Source organism: Cynocephalus volans, chromosome 7, assembly GCF_027409185.1.
Source record: "Cynocephalus volans isolate mCynVol1 chromosome 7, mCynVol1.pri, whole genome shotgun sequence".
NCBI classification, from domain to species: domain Eukaryota; kingdom Metazoa; phylum Chordata; class Mammalia; order Dermoptera; family Cynocephalidae; genus Cynocephalus; species Cynocephalus volans.
In genome coordinates this window covers 144,883,088-144,906,437 of record NC_084466.1, presented here as the reverse complement: position 1 = coordinate 144,906,437, position 23,350 = coordinate 144,883,088, and the positions used below count along the sequence as shown (strand labels likewise).

The 23,350-nt window shown below is 34.2% G+C and overlaps 1 protein-coding gene across 1 annotated transcript in view; it reads right to left on the bottom strand.

Moving 5' to 3' along the window:
- Nucleotides 1–4,224: 4,224 nt before the first annotated feature.
- Nucleotides 4,225–23,350, bottom strand: part of TRUB1 (TruB pseudouridine synthase family member 1) — a 36,241-nt gene continuing 17,115 nt past the window's right edge. The window contains exons 4-8 of the mRNA XM_063103430.1: nucleotides 20,702–20,783; nucleotides 9,641–9,713; nucleotides 7,833–7,972; nucleotides 5,283–5,339; nucleotides 4,225–4,540 (exon numbers count right to left, since the gene is read on the bottom strand). Coding sequence (XP_062959500.1) covers nucleotides 4,281–4,540; nucleotides 5,283–5,339; nucleotides 7,833–7,972; nucleotides 9,641–9,713; nucleotides 20,702–20,783 — 612 coding nt within the window. The 3' untranslated portion in view covers nucleotides 4,225–4,280. The remainder of the gene's footprint in view (nucleotides 4,541–5,282; nucleotides 5,340–7,832; nucleotides 7,973–9,640; nucleotides 9,714–20,701; nucleotides 20,784–23,350) is intronic.

Genomic DNA, 23,350 nt, shown 5'->3' with positions numbered 1-23,350 from the left:
AAAAACTTAAAAATAGGGGCTGGCCAGTTAGCCCAGTTGGTTACACCAAGGTCAAATATTCTGATCCCCATATTGGCCAGCCGCCAAAAAAACAAAAAAAACTTAGAAATGTATATTTACTAAAACCATAATGAAAGAATAAGACAACAAACATACAAAGAAACAGACTTTGAAAAAAGTTGATGTTCTAGAAATAAAAACAAAACACAATAGTAATTGAAATAGATATATGATTGTTAAATAGTAAATAAAAGTCGCAGGAGAAGGAATTTCATTATCTGGGAAAAAAATTCAAGGAAATTCCCCAGGATGTAACACAATGGGAAAAAGAGATGAAAAAATATGAAAGAGTAATAGATACACAGAATGAAATGAAAAGATAAGACATAAATAGGACTACTAGCTGGAAGAGATGAATGTGAAAAGAAACAAAGGATGGGAATTTTCCAGAATAGATAAAAAATATGAGGGATGATTTCCTAAGCAGAATAAATGCAAATTACGTACACTCGGAAGCCTAGCATTTTAGTGTTGGAAAGATTCTTAGAGATACTAGTCTATCTCCTTTCTTTTAAAGATGAGAAAACTGAGGCCCAAAAAGATTAAGTAATTTGCCTAAAATCAAAAAGCTGATTACTGGTACAGACAGAACTAATCTAAATATGTTGTATCTCAGGGTTACGGATAAGAAGAGCAAAATAATAATTTCTGACTTCAACTTTCCTGCTGGTTATCACCATTTAAAACAGCAATCTGAAGATATTCCTGTTTCTAAAGAGCATTTAACTCACAAGTTGACAAATAAAGGTTATTACTGATTCAACTGCCATGTAGTAAGTGCTTAACAAATGGTATTTAATAAACTATTAGGGCAAACTAGAGCTGCTCACACATACCTTAAAGAAAGAAATAATTTCAAGGTAATCCGTCTATTTAAATTTAACTACAAAGCCATTATAATAATTTCAGTGCATAAACCTCACATCTATTATCGTCCTCTATTTAAGTGTTAACATTTTAGAGTGCTTTTGAATCACTTTTTTTTTCTATTATATACATCATGAAATAAAGTAAATTACTTTTTTCCTTTGAAACAGAATAATTCACCGTCTAATTGAACCTCTAAATGTCCATTGTAAGTTTGATACAAATTTCAAACTGGTCAAAGGGGCATAAAATGTACTGAAGACTTGATATAAAGCGCTCTTATATAGTGAATCATTTCTAAAGATAAGTCAGTGGCTTGCATTAACTCAAGCATTTAAAAAGAAAAGATCTAGTACAGGAAAATGTGAGTTTAATCCTTATTCACATTTCACAATTTTGAATTCACACAGTGAATTTCTATTATTTTAATGCTCATTGATTTTAAAACCATAAATGAAATAATTCTATGACCACTTCTGACAACTCATAAGACAATAATATTTTTCAGAAATAGAAAACTTTGAAGTGTCAAAATGAAGTGATTAGGTTTGTTCCAGGTTGAAATATTTTAGGAATTTCTAATTTATTTTTTTCTTATAAGCAAAACACTTTTATTATGTCATGAAGCTTTAGGCCTAGTGATACATAAGACATAGATGTTTCTTTAATAATTTGATTAAGATGGAAAAAAAAACAAAACAGAAAACCAAAAGCAGTTGGCACTTAAATACTAGACTCAGGAGAAAACTAATTTGTTTTGCTGATGAGTCTTGAACTTTTTAGAACTCGATTAGTTCCAGGTTTGAGAGTTAAGTCTGTATTTAAAGTTTTGATGAATTTTAACTATTCATACATGTAAATTTAACAATGGAAAAAGGGGGGAAATTATTAAGATTAGTTAGAAAATGTAATTAGCAAAAATAAAAAATAAAAATAAAGTAAAAAAAACAACAGGCCGTGAAAAACATTCCAAGTGTTTACTGCATAAATAACTCATGCAAACGTATGAAGAAATCATTAAGACTTTATTTGTATAAATGAACAAAGTATACAGATAAACCACACAAAGGCAAATTAGAGAAACTTTGAACTCACTCTTACACATAGTAAATTAGCAACAATATATAAAACCCCTACCCAAATGGTGACACTATAAAATGTTACGATTCTTTGGGAATGCAATAAGGCAAACGTAAACCATAAATCTGTTTGTATTATTTCACTTAATAATCCCACTCCCAGGAACTTATCCTAATAAAATTGAAAATGACTTAAGTATTCAGCAATAGGGAAACAGTTTAAATAAATTATGGGTATAAAGTAATATAATTAAAATAATCATTATCCAAACTAAATACAAACACTGATAGAGAACATCAAATGAAAAATAGTCAATTAAAAAGTATAATATAGTCAAGACCATATTATGTGAACAAAAAAAGGGAAAATAGTAATATAAAAATTAAAATTCTAAAGTTACTGCATTAGGATGGTGGGATTATGGGTGATGATTCCATTTGGCAAAATTTTCTTCAATGTTTGCAATATAAAAGAAAAAGACTGGCTATCATTTTTTAAAGTTACTTGCCTTTTCAAATAATCTTTTCCCAATTGGTAAATTATACATGTCAATTTTTAAGTTGAGAAATAGAACAGAATTACCTCAGCTGTGTTCTAAAGGCTACATATTCTTCTATTTGGACTTTAACTGGCAATGAATGAAGACATATTGTAACCTGTGCATCCCAATAGACAGAGGTAGCCACTGCCACCTTGACCGATACAAACTGCAGGGCACTAGATATGAATAAGTAAAATTGTAAACTTTCAATATATAACTTTGTGTGTTTGGTATTTTATGTTAATACATCATGGTATCAATACTCTTTATAATTTTGCCTCATACTAAGAATTAGTTTTAATATTTTCATTAAAAATATGTTGCCAATATGCTGAAAATGCTCTGCTGAAGCATATAATAAGCATTTTTATATTGAGTTTAAATTAAGTTATCCACAAATAAAACCATTTTAGTTTATGTATTTTAAATTTTTGAGTTAGACACTGCAAGCAGGCAACTACCTTTAAAAAGAAAGCCAATCCATTAAAATCTAAAAACTCATATTTTATGAAATTTTTAATGAGTCTTCTTTTTGAAACTGTATTTGAGTAAATGAAGAGATTTGAGTGTTTCTACAGACTGGCTGCATAATATATTGCTTTCCCATAACAAAAATTTGAAGCACTCATTACATATGGAATTTACTATTTTGTGATGTGACATTTTCAAAATTATGATAAAAATGAACAGAACACTTTCAGAAAGCTATTGAATGCAAACATTTACAAATAACTGTTTTTAAATACTTAGAAGAGAACAGATTGGCTGGAAATTCAGTGCAGCTACCTCCATGTCTATAAATAACACTTGAGAGAGCAAACAACTAAAGAAATGATGTCATGGGGATTAATGCCCTACAAAGAGACAAAGAGATATAAACAAATGCTAAGAAATGGAGAAAATAAATTTTTAAATGAAGACATCTTTAGTTTAAATTTTAAAAATTATATTATTGTAACTTGGTACAAAGTGGTTGACTGTGTTGATGAAATTATCGGAAAAATATCTCATAGCTGCCAAAATACAAAGCTATAGGAGCTGTCTTCTGCTCTAATGGTACAGGTGAATTTAATTAAATATTAGTCTTCTATTACATCCTGTTAATGGTAGCAGAAATAATTTGGTTGATTTACAAATATTTATTATAAAAGTTTACTCATTTCCAAGATCTAAACAAACACAGCCATTACTAGATGAGTGCAGTCTTATCAAATAAATGTTTTTAATCATAATAAACTCTCCAAAACACAAGAGCCCAAAAACAGCCATTTCAAACATAGGTAATGAATTTCAATACAATGGAGCCACTAGGAAGCCTAAATAAAGACAAAATAACACTAAATTGCATTCACTTTTATGAGACTAAAGACACATGAAGCACATTATTTCTTTCTTCTTTGATTAGAAAATTTGTTCAATTTTTTCACAGGAAAAGACCGAAGAAGATGAAATTCAGAAAGTTAATTTTCCTGAGTCCAATCATATTCATATTTAACAACATAAAAACATCCTAAAGGAACATTTCACAGTACAGCAAAGAACTGAACAATTGCCAGATCATTTATAATATATAGCAAATAAACTGTATGCTACAGAAACTGTAAATAATAAACATTTTTCATCATGCAAAAAAAAAAAGTTAGGAATAGTTGTCTCCCACATAGCTTGTCAGTCTGCATCTGCACACAGGATTCAAACATCAACCAGGAACGGTGACACTCCCAGGCCAATCTCAAAATGCCTTAATTACATCATCCTCTCCCTTTGTCTCATTTAGAGTTATATATTCACAGCTCAAAACCTGCTCATTGGACTCCTCAGGTTTTGACTTCTTAAGTGCCATCTCTGCAGGGAGAAGGGATGAGCAATGTTCAAGAGACTGTGCAATGTCATTGATTGTCCATTTGTCTTCAGGGAGGGCATGCTCTTCTAGTGTAAATGGTCCCTGCTTGGTTCGAGTCAGCTCTAGTACATTGGCACAGGAAGAGAGTTCTACAGCAACAAAGATAAAAAAAAAAAAAAAAATCCGGAAGATAAATGATTCAGTATTTCATAGACTATAATTTTTCAAATGACAGAACACAACTCAAACCTCTCAAAATACCCCAGAAAGAAAACTGTAAAAATCCAATATAAGAACCAAGAGCTCTGAGATAAAAAAAAAAAAAAAAAAAAAAATGATTAGGTAGCAAAATAATAAATCACCTTATAAACTGCTTTAAAGTCTATGAAGACCTTGCACACATTTCCTGTTTAACTCATGAAGCAAACCCTCACTTTGCAGATGAGATAATATGACCTGTCCAGTGTCACAACTGCCAGTAAATGGCAGAGCCAGAACCACAACTTTCTGTCAGTTTGTAAACTGTGGCTTCCAGTTTCTAAAAAATTTTATTTCTATCAATGAAAATAACTTTTAGAAAAATAAATCTTTTTTTCTGATTCCTACTTTTAGTTAAAGTGTTTTGTACTTGAAAAAAATGTTGGCCCTTGCACTCATTATTCCTCTCTTCATTTTCTGTTCCTCTTTCTCTTCTTTCCCTTTACAAGCATTTCACTGCAGCTGCTGAGGCTGATAATTACATGCCATAAACCTACAATGCTTCTAACGCTGAAGGCAGCAAGAGTTCAGTTCTTATGGCTAGTGCTCAGAAATAAAAAAAACAGAAAATTCCCTTTTCTCATAAAAAAATTACTCTCTAAATGATAATTCATAATTCATTTTTATGCTTACCTTTGCCAATGTCACTGACCAAGCTTCTGATATAAAAACCTCCTCCACATTCAACATCTGGAATGTTAACAGTGAGATGGTAAATTGCTAACCTCCTATGAAATCCACTTTACATAGAAATGATGCCCCTAAACAAATGTAAAAATGCACTATGCAAACAATCGTGTGATAAAATATTTATGTGCTAAAACATAAATTATTCATCCAGTGGCATATGTGTTTGTGAGATTGAAAAGTCAGAGTGTGGAGAAAGCAAACAGCAGAAACTCATAAACACATTTTAAATTAACTAGCAAGTCATACCACTTTAATACTTCAGCCTTGTTCATTCAATAGGTTGTAAGTAGTTAGAAATTTCAGCTTTGGTATCATGAGCTGTAGATTTTTTAAAATATTCTCATATTTGTACACCTTGTTCACTTAATAGGTTTTAAATGAAAAATCTCAGCTTTAAATCTCATGCTTTAAATCTCAGCTTTGCTATCATGAGCTGTAGATTTAAAAATATTTTCAGATTTGTACATTCAAAAACATACAACCAACCAACAACAACAAAAAAAAAATCCCTTCTCACAGTGACAAGAATTATATCTGTCTGGGGTTAGGGTACTGTACTACACACAGAAAGTCCAGCATATTTAAATGTTCTCTTGGAAATATTCCTGAAGAAATCTTGAAATAACTTAAAATTACACAATGTTCCAGAACTGAATGTACTTCTAAACATCTTCCTAAAATAGTGTAACACAAGATGATTGGTTGAGGGCAGGGCTCTGCATTGTTTTTATTCATCAATAACACGTCCTGAAAAGAGCTGCTGCATTTCCACACAAAAGAACTACATCCTAGCTTTTTCTAGTCTTATCTTGCAAATAAAGCCATTTGGGGAATTAATCAAAACTCACCACCTGGGGATTTTAATTCTTTTGTTTTTTCACCCTCTCATGGTTGTGGTCCACAGCTGAGATAAAATGAGCACTAGGATCAAACGTAGGTTTGCTAACATTCTTGCATTATATTTGACTTTAGTGAACTCTTTTGGACCATCATGCTCTCCAGTCAACAAAATATTTATGACTTAAATGCAATTAGAAAAATTTGAGTTTTTCCTACTGTTGGGAAAATAGAATAATTGAATCAGGCTTGCTCGCCTTAGGTCTGGTTGGGAGTGGTGCGGCGCATTCTTTGTAAATAAGTTGTGAGTGGGTGGAGTTAGTGCACCTGCATTGCGCAGCCATGCTCTCCAGCCATGCTCTTGGAAGTCCTACGGCTTCCAAGGACCTGTTTGCCAGTTACCTAGCTCATAGACCTGTGTGTGAGGGGTCTGGTGACCCAGCCTGGCATGTGAAGGGTTTGTGACCCAGTCTGGACAATGGCTTGAGGGGTCTGTGAGCTCCAGACCTGGCCCTAGCTTTACACTTACTTCCACAGATAACATCTACTCTGTCAAACTGGCTGCCACATTTTCATGGAAAGGAGCAAAACATTTTTAGTGTGTTTTTTTCATTCTATCAAATATTTTAAAATCAGGATACAGAAGAAAAGGAGTGACTTCTTTTTCTAATGATACAAAACCATATTCTGCAGGAACATATTACACATTAAATACTGCCAATGGGAAAATGCAACGGAGTTTAAGAAAAAAGGTTCTTTGGGAAATTATTTCTAAAAGGAATCCTATTCAGTATGCACCATGAAATGAAGTGAAATGAAAGGGTAGGATCAATTTAAGGGAGCCTAAGGATTAAGAACTACAGCTTTTGATTCTTCACAGCTCCTATATGTTCAAGGCTTCAGCTACAACTTTCTGCAGCCAGAAAGAACATAAAATTTATAAACCATAGAAATAAACTTTTTGGTTTTTAAATTTATTTCAAATATGGGTTGTAAATTCCAATTAATAACCTGAATTAAAATGTGATCATGTATCCAAAAATGTATTTCTGCCTCAATCTATTTTTTTTCCATATTTTCAGGATCTTCAGTAGTAATTTGTAGGTGACAAAGAGGGGGGAAAAATCAGTCTATGCTTAAAATTTCTTGTCCAAAACCTAAAAATGCTTAGTTTTAAAAGGACAAATTAAGGGCAATTCTAAAACTGAATATAAGGTCAAGGGTTCAGATCCCCTGTACCCACCACCAAAAACAAACAGAAAACCCCTGCATGTATCAGGTACTAGCTAATTGAGAGCTGAAGCATCCATAAGCTAATAAAGTCTAAAATCCAAAATCTTGAAAATATATACTCCTTACCTGTTCTTCTCCATTGAGATCTAAGATATGTTATTTCCAACTTTATAGTAAGATAACATAATACAATATATAAAAAACTCACTCTAGTTAGAAAAGCACTACTGAACCTCCATATGGCTATAGGTACCTCATTAAATGCATTACCAAAAAGATATTAAACAAATCCTAACTTTCCTTAAATTCAAATTTTTAAAAAACCTCCATTATCCTAGAGATCCATTAAAATTACACAAAAGTAGCCAAATACAAAAGAAAGGTACATGTAAACACAAATGATTTCAAATTTCTTCATCTTACCTAATGTGAAAAGCGGTGGCTGGAATTTTTGAAGGGAGATACTGTATACGGTAACTGGCCTGGCAGGCTTTGCTTCTACCACCTCACCTCTCTTCATCAAAGTTGAAAGTCTCTGTCCATCTTTCTTTAATGCAGAATACCTTGCATGATAAGAGAAGAAGAGAGAGAGGGAGGGAAGGAGGGAAACGGAGAGGAAGAATTGATAGAGATCGAGAGAGAATAATTCCATATTACTGGAAGCTAAGCATAACAGCATCCTTTAAACTGAAAATTCTTCTGAAAAATCAACTAGTTTTTTCTTCCAATCTACTCCACAATGCCGTCAGTGATAAAGTTCCTAAATATCTCTAAGGCTAATACAAGCTCACTCTGACACTCATTGAGCAGTGTTCTCAATTTTTATTCTTTAATCCTCTTCCTGGAGATGGTCTTTTCACGTCTTCTCTTGACTAGTCCCCATTGTGCGTTAAAGGCACAAGGAACTTAGTAGCCTCTGGTCATAGTGATCTCAGCTATATTTCCTTGAAACAATTTCTATTATAATAATATTCATTTTTATATAAAAGTTACCAAAAATGTTTCTGAAAAGCTAATATGCAAATAATCTACTTAACAGATCTTAGCTTTGTGTGATAAAATTTTATTAGACCACAAAATCCTTGGAATAATCACAGAAAAAAAATCAAAAATGATTCTTTAAAATTTATTTTAACTGTGATCCATAATAATGTTTATGCAGATCTTGCCAAAATTTTTAAATCTTTACATGTGAGGTAAAATCATGTAGAAACATTACTCCATAGATACTTCAACGTTCTTGGGAAAAGCAAGATTTTAAAATACAATATAAATACTAAATTCTAAAAGAGTTATAAGTAACTTATCCTGACACATCCTATAGGCATTCAGCCATTTTTAAACAAGATGGAATTTGCTCAAAATGGTAATGTGCACAAAAATAGTTAAGTTGTACTACAATCTTAATGTTTGTGTCCCCCAAAACTCATATGTTGAAATCTTCACCCCCAAGGTGACAGTACTGGAAGTGATTAGGTCATAGGGCAGAGCCCTCACAAAAGGCATTAGTGTCCTTACAAAAGGGGCTTCGGAGAGTTGCCTTGCCCCTTCTACTATGTGAGGACACAGCAAGAAGGTGCCAGCTATGAGAAAGTGGGCAGCAGACACTGAATCCACCAGTACCTTGATCTTGGACTTCCCAGCCTTCGGCACTGTGAGAAATAAATTTTTGTTATTTACAAGCTACCCAGCTTATGGCATTTTGTTATAGCAACCCGAACGGATCAAGATAAGTGGTAAAGTAATAATATACTTATATTTTTAATAAGTTGTAACTCTCATCAGTTTCACTAATTGCAGAGAATAGGGAAGCAAAAGATTCTGGGCCCAAAAAGAATGATCCCAACACCTGACAGGCAGCCACACATTGGGACTCTGAATCACAGCCTTGATGCCCTTCCCAGACTGGACTGGTCCCTTCACAGCAATTCTGGGAAATGTGCCCTAATGTCTGGAAGCTGTAGGTAGAATTAGAAAAGCCGATAAGCACCAAAATAGCACAGAGTCAGGCTGTGGTAACACCCAGAGACAGAGGTGACCACATCCCACTGCCTCTTAGAGAGTGTCCGAAACTCCGCATCCTGTCTAAAGCAGGCTCACTTTTACTTGATCATTTGCCAAGTCAGATTTAAAACCTGCCTCACCATACAGTAAAAGGAAGCCCGTTTATTTTAATTAGAGTGATGGAAAATAAAATTAAACATTTATTCAAATTCAATTATTGAACTTACAGGGGGGGTACTTGCATTATATTCCCAGTAAATTTCTGCAGAACGCCTTCCATATCTTCTTGTGTTATTTTATCTGCCAAAAATGAACAAAAAGGTGACACTAAAACAACCACAGAAGAACATGTGCTATTTTTTTTTTAACATGTGCTATTTTTACAGCACCAACGGCTCTGAAAATTCATTTAAACATTTTTTCCAACAAAGCATATATTAGTATATATTTTACATGCCAAATTCTACCTTGTTGAAAAGAATAAAATAAGCATTAATGAGATAAAAGGGGGAGAAAGTCTTATATTGTTCTTTATTAAGACTAAATTTCCTTTGCTTCAATTTTTTTCTCCAATAAAAATGATACAATTATTTTATATGCATTTAGTTGGTTCTGACCATGGCATTGAGAAGACCTGAGGAAAGCACAACTTTAGCTATAGAAATGCTACTACCAGTGATCAATAAATGAGGTGTTCAGAAACTAAGCAGAAATAATAAATAAGTTCTTCCGTCAACTTCTCCAGGCATCAAATATTGCATCTCTAGGCATCAAATATTGCAAATATCTTAATGTGGAACTAAAGATTATCAAGTATTATCCACATTTTAAGTTTTATGTGATAAAATTTCAAAACTGTTCTATGTTATGGTATAAATTTTACATACTCATGTTCAACTTTGTTTCCAACTAATCTTGTAGTAAAGTCTTTCTCTAAGTGAAATCTCCTCCCCTGTCCCTTCTCTGCTCTTGGAATTTCTCTTTTAAATGAATAGTCTCAGCCTCAAAAATAAGCCAGTTCGTTGGTTAGAGCATGGTGCTGCTAACATCAAGATCATGGGTTTGGATCCCTGTTCCAGCCAGCCAACAGAACAAAACAAAACAAAAGCCAGTGCAAGAAAAGAATATGCATAGCAAGGATTTCAGCATGCTTACTAAGCATTTTTTAAACAATAATTTTAGAAAATTTGAATGAAGACATATACATAAAGTTTTCAGTATCTGTCAATTAGTCATGTTTCCATCTTTTGTTTGATATTCTTTCAAATAAAATGATGTAATCATTACAGTTCTATAATTTTAAAAACCAAAAACTGTAACATGCTGAAATTCAATATTTGGAATTTTCATACTTACAGATGAGTCTTTATTCATAGTTCATATTCAATAATAAACCAAATCACAGAAATATTCTATAACCTGTTTAGGTCACAGTCAACAGGAAGTAATTGCAGAGCTTTTAAATTTTCTAGAAAATTTATTTAAACTTTTTATTCTGGCATATGCATGTTACATTTGATTTTATCTGAACAATATTAAACAAAACCTAATTAGTATACTTTAAATTACTGTTCTACTGCTAGAATAAAAATCAAAAAACAGCATGGAATATTGTGTCCGGATTTCAATATCAACCCAGCAAGACAGTCTTAACCTCAGTATGACCTTGATCCTTACAAGCTCAACACAAAAGACTAGAATCTAAGGACTCAGACAGAGAAGAGCTACAGAACTCAAAAGAATTTCTCCCACACCTACAGTTCCACAAGAGCAGTTCTCAGATGACTGTTCTGTTCATACTGTTTCTAAAACAGATTTATCTCATGATATGGATGAGGGTTTTTCCATGAAAAATTTTTACTCTACTGCAACATTAAGACATAATTACTGGTGGCACCTTAGTTATGCAAGTTTAAGATTTCCAAATCTAGACAGCCAATGCTACCACCATGCTGGCACTTGCTGAATGAAATGCCATTGTTGACAGAATTGCCATAGCGTATAACTCAAAACAAGACCAAACAGCTTTCTACTCCTGCTAGGCTGGTCTCTTTACTGACATTCCTGCACTTGTGTTTTCCTTTGTCCTGCTTTGGTGGCTCTCTTACTGATAATCCCCTACACAGACGACAAAATGTGTTCTTTTTCATTCCACTTCTGCCATGTAGTCGCTTTCTCTGACTTAACATCGCAGGCATTTGTGGTTTGTGCTGCTCATTTGGCAATTAATCACGCACAGTTTTTAACTATTCTCTCTCTCTCTCTCTCTCTCTCTGTGTATATATATATATATATACACACACACGTATATATATGCAGGTATTATTTCTCCAATGAAATCCTATGCTTCTCAAAGGCAAAGACAGGTTTTTTTCTCATTTAATGTACACTATTAATAGAGCACTCAAGATATTCTTGCTGAATTTAATTTGCTGAAGAATAACAGAATCTCAAGTCTGAAGGGCATTTAAAAGTCATCTAGGCCAATCATTCATTCATTTGATGTTTGAATCACCAGACAGAAAGCCTATGTAGTAAGCTGTGTTATAATAGAAGCTAAGCTTTGTGGTACATGAGTATATAGTGAAGAAATATGGGAATATCTAAAACATGATATTAATCCAAATCAAATAATAACAATTGTCTCTATGATACAAGAATACTCTACCTACAGAAGATTTTAAAAGAAATGGAGAATAAAATCTCTACAGCAAGTACATCCAATAAATAGTCAAAAGAAGCACGTTTGGTAAAAGAAGATAGGTATGATACAAGTGTCAGAAGACTTGGGTAATTATTCTTTGTTTAGTAAACTAATAATCAATGTGATGGTATTCATCTGAAATTAATTTTTAAAAATCACTCTCATAAAATTAATATATACAAAATCGGGCTGAGCCCGTGGTGCACTCGGGAGAGTGCGGCTCTGGGAGTGCAGCGATGCTCCCACCGCGGGTTCGGATCCTATATAGGAATGGCCGGTGCACTCACTGGCTGAGGGCCGGTCACGAAAAGGACAAAAAAAAAAATATATATATATATATACACACACACAAAATCATGTTACATATTATTTGCTTAAAATTTATTGATTCTTCCAATGAACTTACAACATGATAGTTGGTACTTAACTATGCAGGTAAAAACAATAGGATGGAATTAAAAACAATATCTGACGACAGAGTAACTGTTACTAGACAATTCCTGCCAGCATAAGCAGTGTTAAACTGGACAAAATATATTAAACATCTATTTTTAGACATTAGACAGATGTTTTTAGACATTAGACAACAGGCAACAAGGACTGTAATTCCCTGGAAACAAACAAGGTAAGCCGTATGATCACTTGCTTTTACCTTGAGGTGCTTTCTTAACTGCGGGGCAGAGGGGGGAACTCCAAACAAAGCACAATGATTTCATTGAAGGAGACCAGAATTTGGGGAAGCAGTGGCAGCTGGAATTTGAGGGAATTACACAAGGAAAAGTCGTCTATAGGGGCCCCTTTGAGACTCTAGCTTTCTAAGCTGCACACAGTCTCTACAAAATTAGCTGTAGAGCTAGGACTGGGTCTGGAGTTCACAGAACCCTCAAGCCTGTTGTCCAGACTGGGTCACACACCCTTCTTACGCACGTCTATGAGCTAGGTAACTGCAAAAAGGTCCTTGGAGCCTTGGTTGAAGAAAAAGTAGTCTTTATTTCTGCACACAAATGTCTAGGAGCTAAGCAGTCCAAAGAGAAACTCAAACTCAACTGCTACCAGAAAAGTCCAAAGAAAAACTGAACAGCTGCCAGCAAAGTAAACATGCTCTATTTTTAGACACAAGCTCCCTGTTGACCAGCAGTTCAGGGCCGCTGCTCCACACAACTCTCTGGAACACACAATAGCAACAAAACTAAAAAGATACGTTGGCGCTCATGTGCACTAACTCCATCCACACACACAATTTGTTTACAAAGAGTGAGCTGCACCACACCCAACTGGACCCAAGGTGAGGAGCCCTGATTAAACTATTCTATTTTCCCAACATTAGCCAAAGAACTACACCAAAGCTCTTACAAACCCTGGGAGATGTTTGAATTTCAACATCCAGAATGAAAAAACTTTGCTGAACACCCAGGACATTCAATGGAGAAACCAGAAAAGCCATCCCTTAGGAGCAGGGCTAATAGATCTAGAAAAAAGTCTACTTTATACCCACCCTAACAAGGAATTTACACAAAAGCAACTAGAACTAATAAGTGAGTTTAGCAAGGATAAAAAACACAAGATCAATATACAAAAATCAACTCCATTTCAATTTATTAGCAATGAAGTATCAGAAATTGAAATTTTAAAAATTCCATTCACAATAGCATCAAAAAATACAACATACTTAGGAATTTCATATACAAAAGATGTGCAAGAACAGTATACTGAAAATGATAAAAATATGCCTGCAAGAAATTAAAGACCTAAATAGAGTTATGAGTTAGGTGACTCAATATTAAGATGTCAGTTCTCTCCAAATTGACCTACAGATTTAACACAATCACAATCAAAATCCCAGAAGGGGTGTGTGTGTGTATATACATTGTGTGTGTTTTTAGAAACTGATAAGCTGATTGGAAATTTTATATGTAAATGCAAAGGACCTGGGATGGTAAAAACACCTTTGAAAAAGAACAAGTTGGTGGGCTAACATTCCCTGATTTCAAGACTTTTTATCATAAAGCTACAATAATCAAGACAGTGTGACAGGTGTAAAAACAGACAAACAGGGCTGATCGGTGAGCTCAGTTGGTTAGAGCGTGGTGTCCTAACACCAAAGTCAAGGGTTCAGATGCCTGTACCAGCCAGCTGACAAAAAAAGATCCCAGAAAAAACAAACAAAAACAAGAAAACAAACGAACAGATGAATAGAAGAAAATAGAGTCTAGAAATAAAAGTATGCCTATATGGACAACTGTTTTTCTGACACAGGTTCAAAAGGAAGTAGAGAAAAAATAGTCTTTCAAAAAATGATGTTGAAAAAATTAATATCCATATAAAAAAAAAAATCTCAGATCTAGACCTGAGATCATAAGCAAAATTTAATTCAAAATGGACCATAAAGGGGCACAGGAAACTTTTGTGATTGATAGATATGTTCACTATTTTGATTATGGTTATAATTTCACAGGTAAATATATATCTCAAAATTTATCAAACAATGTATTTTAAATATGTATGTTTTTTTGTTTTTTGTTTTTAGATGCCAATTATACTTCCAGAAAGCTGTTTAAAAAAAAATAAACAGGATCTCTGCAGTACAGTAATAAATAATTATTTATTACTGTACTGCAGTAATGTATTTGGGGTGGTGGGACATCATGGCTGAGCTTATACTTGGGAAACTTAGGAAAAGTTATTTGCTCTATTCTTGCAACTTTTCTCTAAGTTTGATATTATTTCAGAATAAAAAGAAAGGTCATAAGGGAATATTATGAACAACTTTATACCAATAAATTTGAAATTTTAGATGAAATGGACAGATTCCTAGGGGGGAAAATCATCTAGAATGACATAAGAAATAAAAATTAGTATATTCAGTAGCTAGTAAAGAAATCCAATCCATAACTAAAAACTGTCCTAACAAAGAAAATTCCAGAACAGATGTCTACCAGTAAATTCTACCAAACATTAGAAAAATAATGTCAATCTGCTACAAGTTCTTTGAGAAAACAGAAAAAATGAGAAGACTCCTCAACCCATTATATGAAGTCAGTATAACCTTGATATCAAAAGCAAATAAGGACACTGAGAGAAAGAAAAAACAAACAAAAAAGTGTATTCTCACTCATAAACACACATGTAAAAATCCTAAACTAAATATTAGCAAATCAAATACAACAATTTATATAAAAGATAACACATCATGACCAAGTTGGGTTTATTCCAGAAATGTAACATTAGTTTAATATTTGAATAAGGAGAAAAATCAACAGATGCAGTAAAAATATTTGATAAAATTCAATATCTGCTTATGTTTAAAAACAAACAAACCTAAAGTTTGCAAATTAGGAATAGAAGGCAACTTCTTTACTTTGATAAGAAAGCTATAAAAAACAAAATAAAATAAAATAATCTATAAGAAATAAAGTGGGAAGACTTCCTCTTCCAGATATCAAGACTTAAGTCTAAACCTATAGCAACTGAGATAGTTTGGTGTTAGTACACAGATAGACCAACTGACCAATGTAAAAAAAATAGATTCTGTGTTATAACGGCAAGGTCAAGGGTTCAGATCCCTGTGATGGTCAGCCACCAAATAAACAAAACAGAACAAACAAAAAACAACAAAAATAGATTCCAAGCAAACCCATGCCTGAATAGTGCTTGATTTGTGACAAAGGAGGCAATGCAGGGGAGTTGGGAAAAGTGCTGAGCAAGCTGGATATCCATGTAGCAAAAAAATGGTGGACTGTAGACATAATGTGAAAGGCAAAACAATAAAAGCTTCTAGAACACAAGAAAACATCTCATGCTTTTGGAATAGAAAATAGCAGGATACTAAAAGGACTAACCACAAAGCAAAAGACTCAGTCATACTAAATTAAAACTAAGAACTTGTTTTTCAAAAGACACAGTAAGAGAAGAAAAAAGCAAGCCACAAAGTAGGAGAAGGTATCTGCAACGCACATAACCAATCCAAGAGCTCATACCCAGAGTATATGAAGAACTCATGCAAATCAATAAGAAAAAGATAACACAATAGGAAAAGAAGGGAAAAAAAAGGAGTGGGTGGGGGAGGCAAGAGACCTGAACAGACGATATACAAAAGAATGAGCAGAAAAAAAAAAAAAAAACAACCCACATGATAAAATGCTGAATCTCATCAGTAATCATATTACAATCGCAATGAAATACCAGAATAACCAAAATTAAAAACACTGTTAATACCATGTATTGCTAAGGATGTGGAGCAAGTAGAACTCTTATACCTTGATGGCAGAAATGCAAAGTGATACAACCACTTGGGAAAACTATTTGACAATTCTCAATACAGTTAAATACACACCTACCCTATGACTCAGCAATTCCACTTGGGTATTTACCCAAGAGAAATGAGTACGTGTCCACCAAAAGACAGGTACAAAATACACATAGCAACTTTATTCATAAAACCCCAAACTAGGAACAACCCAAATGTCTATCAACGGGGGGGGGGGAGAGGGAGAGAGAGAGAGAGAGAGAGAGAGAGAGCGCGTGTGTGTGTGTGTGTGTAGTGTAATATTCATACAATGGCATACCACACAGCAATAAAAATAGTCCAAACTACTCATACGTGTAACAACATGGATGAACCTAACAAATATAGTAAGTAGAAGAATTTAGACACAAAAAGATACACACTGTTTAATTCCATTTATATAAAGCTCAAAAACAGGCAAAACTATACCTATCACCAATGTACTGGAAGTTAGAATAGCTACGTTTGGAAAAGAAGGATGGGGTAGTGACTGGGCTAGGGCATGAGAGTGATTTCTAGGAATCTTCTATTTCTTGACTAGGGTGGTAGCTGCATGGATTTCTGCTTTGTGATAATTCATTGAGCTGTAAATTTAATTTTTGTTCACTTTTCTTTAATACTTTACAACAAAAAAGCTTAAATACAAACAAATGGCACCTAAGAAGATTGATACCCAGCTATACACTAGCCCTACTACAGTGTGTACATATAATTGTTTAAATCACAATTTGAGACCCAATTCTACTCTTCACCTTCCTCCAGGATGAGCCTCTGAAGTGTGGATAACTAAACCACACACAGTCCGAGAGAGCCACTCCCATTAGATACCTGAGCTACATCCATTTGAGAAGACCCTGGTAACATCCTATCTTAAGTGGTGTTTAGAAAAGAGAATTAGCATAAAATATCACTTTCCTTTTACATTTCTTGCCTTATAATAACCCATTGGAGAGACAGAAAAAACTACTGCCATTGCAGGAGCAGTTAATCCTTTGCAGAAGCTTGGCCCACATTAGCCCGGGAAGCCAGGGCCCTAGTGTCCTGAGCTCAGTGGCAAACAGATGAGCACACTGAAGCCTTGTGTCCTCAGAGACACCAGCAACAGCACCGGAGACTGAACACTAGATGCAGATGAGAAAAGAGCAGCAGAAGGGAGGAAGATGCTTTGCCTTTCTGGGCCCTATCTGCAATCCTTTTTCTCTGTGAATGGATCTGTTGCCAGCCTTATTTGTTCACACAAATAGAAAGTTCTATTCTATATGCCACACATTACACCAAAAATACAGTGAGGACCGAAAGAGACATGGTTTCAGCCCCATCGCTTACACAATCAACATGCAAATATATATTTGTAAACAGCAAAAAACACAAATTAGGAATAACAGAGGGTGTTATGAAAGAGAAAAAGGGGAAGGGCCCTGGCTAATACAGTTTCAACTTTAAGTCTACTAAGCCAGTGACTCATTTTTGTATTCCTTTGTGCTAACTTTCAGCTATCTCAAACAACAGCTAAAAATAGTATTTTTCTAGGTAGGACCAAATGGCATAAGTTCATTTGCCACTGACTGCATACTGCCTTACTTTATCCAAATGTTGGTTGTTCTTGACAGGTCAACTAAGAGCTGTGTGTTTGGTTGTTATAATGACTGAGTGGGGTGGCAACACCAGCAGCCTTAATGGGTGGAGACTGGGGATGCTAGATGTCCTGCAATGCACAGGACAGTGGGACACAGTGAAGAATTGTCCTGCATAGTGCCTGACTTCTGGATGTCTGGCAGATATTCACGTAGGTGAAAAGCCTGTCTATAATTACATGAAGCTAGGACAACTCCATTTTACATTTAAACACCAAGTATTTTTTGCCCAGTCTTACATTTACTGAATTTTCTAGTGCTGAGTCATTAATACAACACACCTATATCAATCTACTTGTACTTGTGGCATTCACAGTGATTTATATATAAGTGTAAACATTTACTACTTCATTAAAACTTTCAGTGTAGTAATACCTGTGCATTTACATATAACATATCTATTTTATTATAAATTACTTTTTTTTCTTCTTTATATTCCATTTACTGCATTATATTGATTTTAAAAATGTATAGGTGGATTAGAGTATCTCTGAATCTTACTTCAGCATAAGAAAGAAGGCATTATAAAATCTTGGTCATAGGTCTCAGTATTAGGTCTCAGAGTGCTGAGAACATAGGTCAGAGTTCTCCATTAGACAGTAAGTTCCTTAAGGACACAAGCTAGGTCTTACACTTATTTATCTTCTCCTTGACACCTGCCGTAGCAGCTTAAACAGATAAGTATTTACTGATTTACTGAAAGCACACAGAAAAATCATGCCAATCTGCAAAATTCCCTGAGCTCTTATTTTCTAGGACTACAAATACTATTCAATAAACTGTAGAAAGCGCTTCTATTCAGGGCCTAATGCAAGTACTCAGTTTCTCTATGATTTATTGCAACATTAAAGTAAGATGATTTTAATAACCTGAGCTTTCTTAAAGGTACAAATTTAAGGTTACAAATTGCCCAAAACAGAGTAGTCTTTTAAAATTCTAGAATGCGTAAGAGTAGGAAGAAGGGGTATGTTTAAGTATTTCTGTCACCCTGGGCCTCTTCTAGTATCCCCTAACTCAATGAATTGCCCCATCATATAACCAGTTCTAAAACACAAAATCCTAAGTCATGGCTGACAAACTTCCTCACTATCCCCATCCAATCAATCAACAAGTTTGGCCAATTTTACTTCCTAACTATTGTTCTAATCTGAAAACTTCTCTATCTCTTCTCTATCACCACTACTCTAGTGCAAGTTACCATCACCTCTGCTGGGACTACTGTAAGAGCCTCATGGCTTGTCTATGAGACCCCAATATCCATTCTCTTCCAATCAATCCTCATAATAACACTACAAGGTTGGAATCATTATGATCATCGTGGAGATGGGTAAAATGAAACATAAAGATATTAAGAAGTTTCCAAATGTATATAACTAGAGAAGGGCAGAGCTACCAGGTTTGCTTACTCTAGTGCTCTTTGTACTTCACGAAGCTGCATTCCATGCTTATTTATATTACCCTAGGACCGCATTCTGAATGTCAATCATTCTCTTTATCTACACTTTGGCAAATGGAGATAGAGATACAGGAGACTTAATTATGTACGTAATGACAGTATACTTTAGCACACTCTAGAAACCTCCTATAGGATATCCTCCTATTGCCCTGTGCCTCTTTAATCTTAAAAGCCTTCTGGTTGAAGGTTATACTTGGGTTCCAATTAAGTGAGGGTCTGTTATTATTTGCTAAGAGCAATAATAATTTCAAGGATAACTCAGATCTATTTTTAAAAAGACTTGAAATAAATCAGTGATTTTTCTTTTCATTATGTTGCTTGATTAATCAATCATGATACTAAGCTATATATAAATGTTAAAAGCATAAGTGAAGTTACTGCGAATTAAAAAAAGGTTGGTTTTACTACTGAAGCAATATGTAATATATAATAAGGACGATCAACACAAAAACATAGTGAGGCCAGATGCTGCACTGCCCACAGCTAAATTAGGAACAGATAACATTAAACACAGAGAAAAAGCCAGAAAGCCTACAAATAATTCACAATTGGTGACATAATAATGCAGTTAAAGTGACTTACAAAACTGCAAGTGCTGCATTATAAATAGCATAAGTACTGTGAGAGTTGCTAGGAGACCATTTCATTTATCTTGACTTTCTTAAAAGTAGTGAAAGAAGGAAAGGTAGAAAAATTAATGTGGGCCCCAGTGAGTTCTGCTTTGCTTCCAAAGAAACAGCTTTCCTTCCGTCATATCTTTTTACAGACTCCAAAAGCACAGGAACGTTAGTTTTAAAGTACTAAATCTGGCACATTTATTTCAACAGCTGACAAGTAATTGTTTAAAAAAGGTAACACACAGGTAAAATCTATCAAGGGAGTACCTCTGCTTTGTTTCTTATTTACTAGTGAAAATATCTTAAATCCTAGCTATAAATGTTTTTGGCAAGGGAGTTATTTTGAAAAATAATTCTGAACATTAAAAAAATTCATTATAGGAAAAGAGGCAATTATAATAAATCTTTATTCATAAACTCATAACAAATAGGCAACAATGTGATAAACAATTTCTAATCTTATTAACCTAAAGAAATGTACTGAGAACTCAAATCACTGGTAATATCAGGTAAGAGATTTATTTTAAAATTCTGCAGTCACAGAAACTTTCTGTGAGGAGAAAAGGAGGATTCCATTAGATGCACTTCATACCATAAGGTTTTTCTTCCGTTACTTTCCCTGTAGAATCTAGTGTGTCAGTAGCTTTCCCCAGTTCTCCAATGGCAATATACCTCTAGAGGAAAAGGAGGGAGAAAAACAGGCCATAAGGTGAAGAAAAACTGTAACACATGTCTTGAAGCTCATACAGAATTTTACTAATACTACCAACCTGATAAAAAAAAAATGAAGGCAAAAATAACAGCCTGCAATTGTTTTGTTAGTTTGTTTGCGTTTGATATGTGGGGTGTAAGCTGAGGAACACTTACAAACTTCCCACCATCAGCCAATATGAGAAAGAAAAACCTGATTTTATTGATAATTATGGCTTAATAATTATGACTACAGTTACTGCAAACAAATTTCTAAAATCACTTTCATACTAGGCAGTTTGTTTTGCAAGGAAAATTTTCAAATATACACATGAGTAGAGAGAATGATACAGTAAACTCCTACACATGGCCATCACAAGATTCAATAATTTTACCATGTATATAATTAAAAGTATTTTTAAATAAACCACTTTACTACTTCTTATATGAAATACTGACATATCTTAGTTACTAGATCATGCATTTAAATAAAAGCTAAATATTTAGAAAATGAGCAAAACTAGTATAGTAGAGGTAGTACATGTGTTTTCTAAATAAGGAGAAATTGATACTTAAGCTCTCTAAAAGGAAAAAAGTCACTTCTAAGAACTGATCGCTATTCACAAGTGAAGAATTAGATTATTCTTAGTGAGGATTGTCGTCTCATCTTTGGGCACACTTGTAGTACATATTCTTTTCGCTACCCTCTTTTGGTCAAATTCAAATCATTACATGAAGTAGTGAGAAAAGGGGAAGGACTACATTTCATACTGAAAGTAATCTGTATTTATGTGAGCATTTTTTAAAGAGAAAGCTCAAAGAACTTGGCAGAAATATAAATTTATTAAAAGTTTTTTAATGACAAACATGCAAGTAAAGGAACCTAAGACAAAAGTGAGAAAAATAGTAAAACTTCAAAATCCCATAAAGATGCATTCTACAGCAGCCTAAGGGCCTTTGATGAAATCACCTTTACATTATACAGCTCAGAAAATATATATATATAAAATATATATATATTACATATATATATATTTTAAATACAAGAGGGAATATTCCAATGCATTTGAATTCTTTAAAAATTTCATCATTATTGACAAAAATTAGTTTCTTGTAACTTAACATTCAGTCTCATCACCTGAGTTACCACACTTCTGCTTCTATACTTTGGAACAATCAACCTTGATTAAGCATACCACAGGGTGCAACAGAGCAGGACAAATGGTAAGAACACAGGCTCAGACTCAAAGTGGCTGGGTTTGAATTTTGACTCCACCACAGTTGGTAGTGTAGGTTAAGTTAGTCTCAGCTGGAGCTTCATTTCCTTATCTTAATATGGGGAAAATAATAGTACTGCATGAGAAGAAGCAAAGTTAGAACAACAGTATATGGCCCAGGTAAACAATGGATAACAATACTATTATTACTATTTAAGAAAAAAAAAAAAAAAGAAGATACAGAATGATTCACATTAACAGTGGTTAGAGTGACTCATCTGGTCACAGTGAGTTCCCATAGAAACAGTAAAGCAACAAAATACTCTCTATGATTTTTGCCTTCAGAGTCCGTCTAGTTACACAAGAAAAACATAATGCAACCTTGTATCTTGTGCCTTGAATGTATTTGCACTATTCTGCTATGTTACAAGTTTGAACTAGGAGCCTTAATGTACTTTCCAAGTATGCAAAGCCCTCTCTAGCCTCTACGTGTCCTGTGCCCTGGCACATGCTACTTCCCTAGCCTTGAGCTCCCTCCTTCTCTAAGGATCAAACCTATTCATCTTTCAAATCCACCCTATTAATGCATCCCAACTCCCAATCACCTACCCATACAACATGGCTAAGAGTAGGAGCTCAATACAAATTTCACATGTAAAAAGAATGAAAGCCTGTATCAAATCCACAAATTCATTCATGTTTCTTAAAGACTGTGAATATACAAAGTATTTTCCTAGGTGCTTGGGAGACATACATGGATCCATACTAGAGAGTCCCTTGCCTCTAGGAGGTTACAGTGTAACAGGGTCAGACATCAATAAAGACAACTACTGTAAAGGGCAATGAGTATAATGGGAATAATAGACAATAATGTCTGTTCCCTATGGTTTATCTTTCTGAGCTCTCATACCACACTGCTTAACACATGATCACCTATAGAGGTTCAGTTTTCCCAGTATATTTTATATATTGATTCTTACCTTCAAAAGATTATAAACTCTGTTAGCTGTTATTTTGTATTATTTTCTACTGTGTTCCTTACTGGATGGAAACACAGTAGCACCTTAATTTAAAAAAAGTTGATGAAAGAATTAAACACATGCTGGAGAAGTCCCTCTGTGAGCAATTCTTTGCATTTCACCATAGTTTTGGATATCTAGATTTGTATCTGCCAAGTCTCAAATCATTCGAGGTTCTGCAGTTATACTGTATCTGGGTACATGCTGAATTCTTTTTATGGGAGGCAATATCTAAACTAACAGTTATGGTGCTTCTAGGCAGGAGCCGAGGGCAGCCACCCCTTCTGCCCGGAAGTAGATGAGAAATGAGGGTGC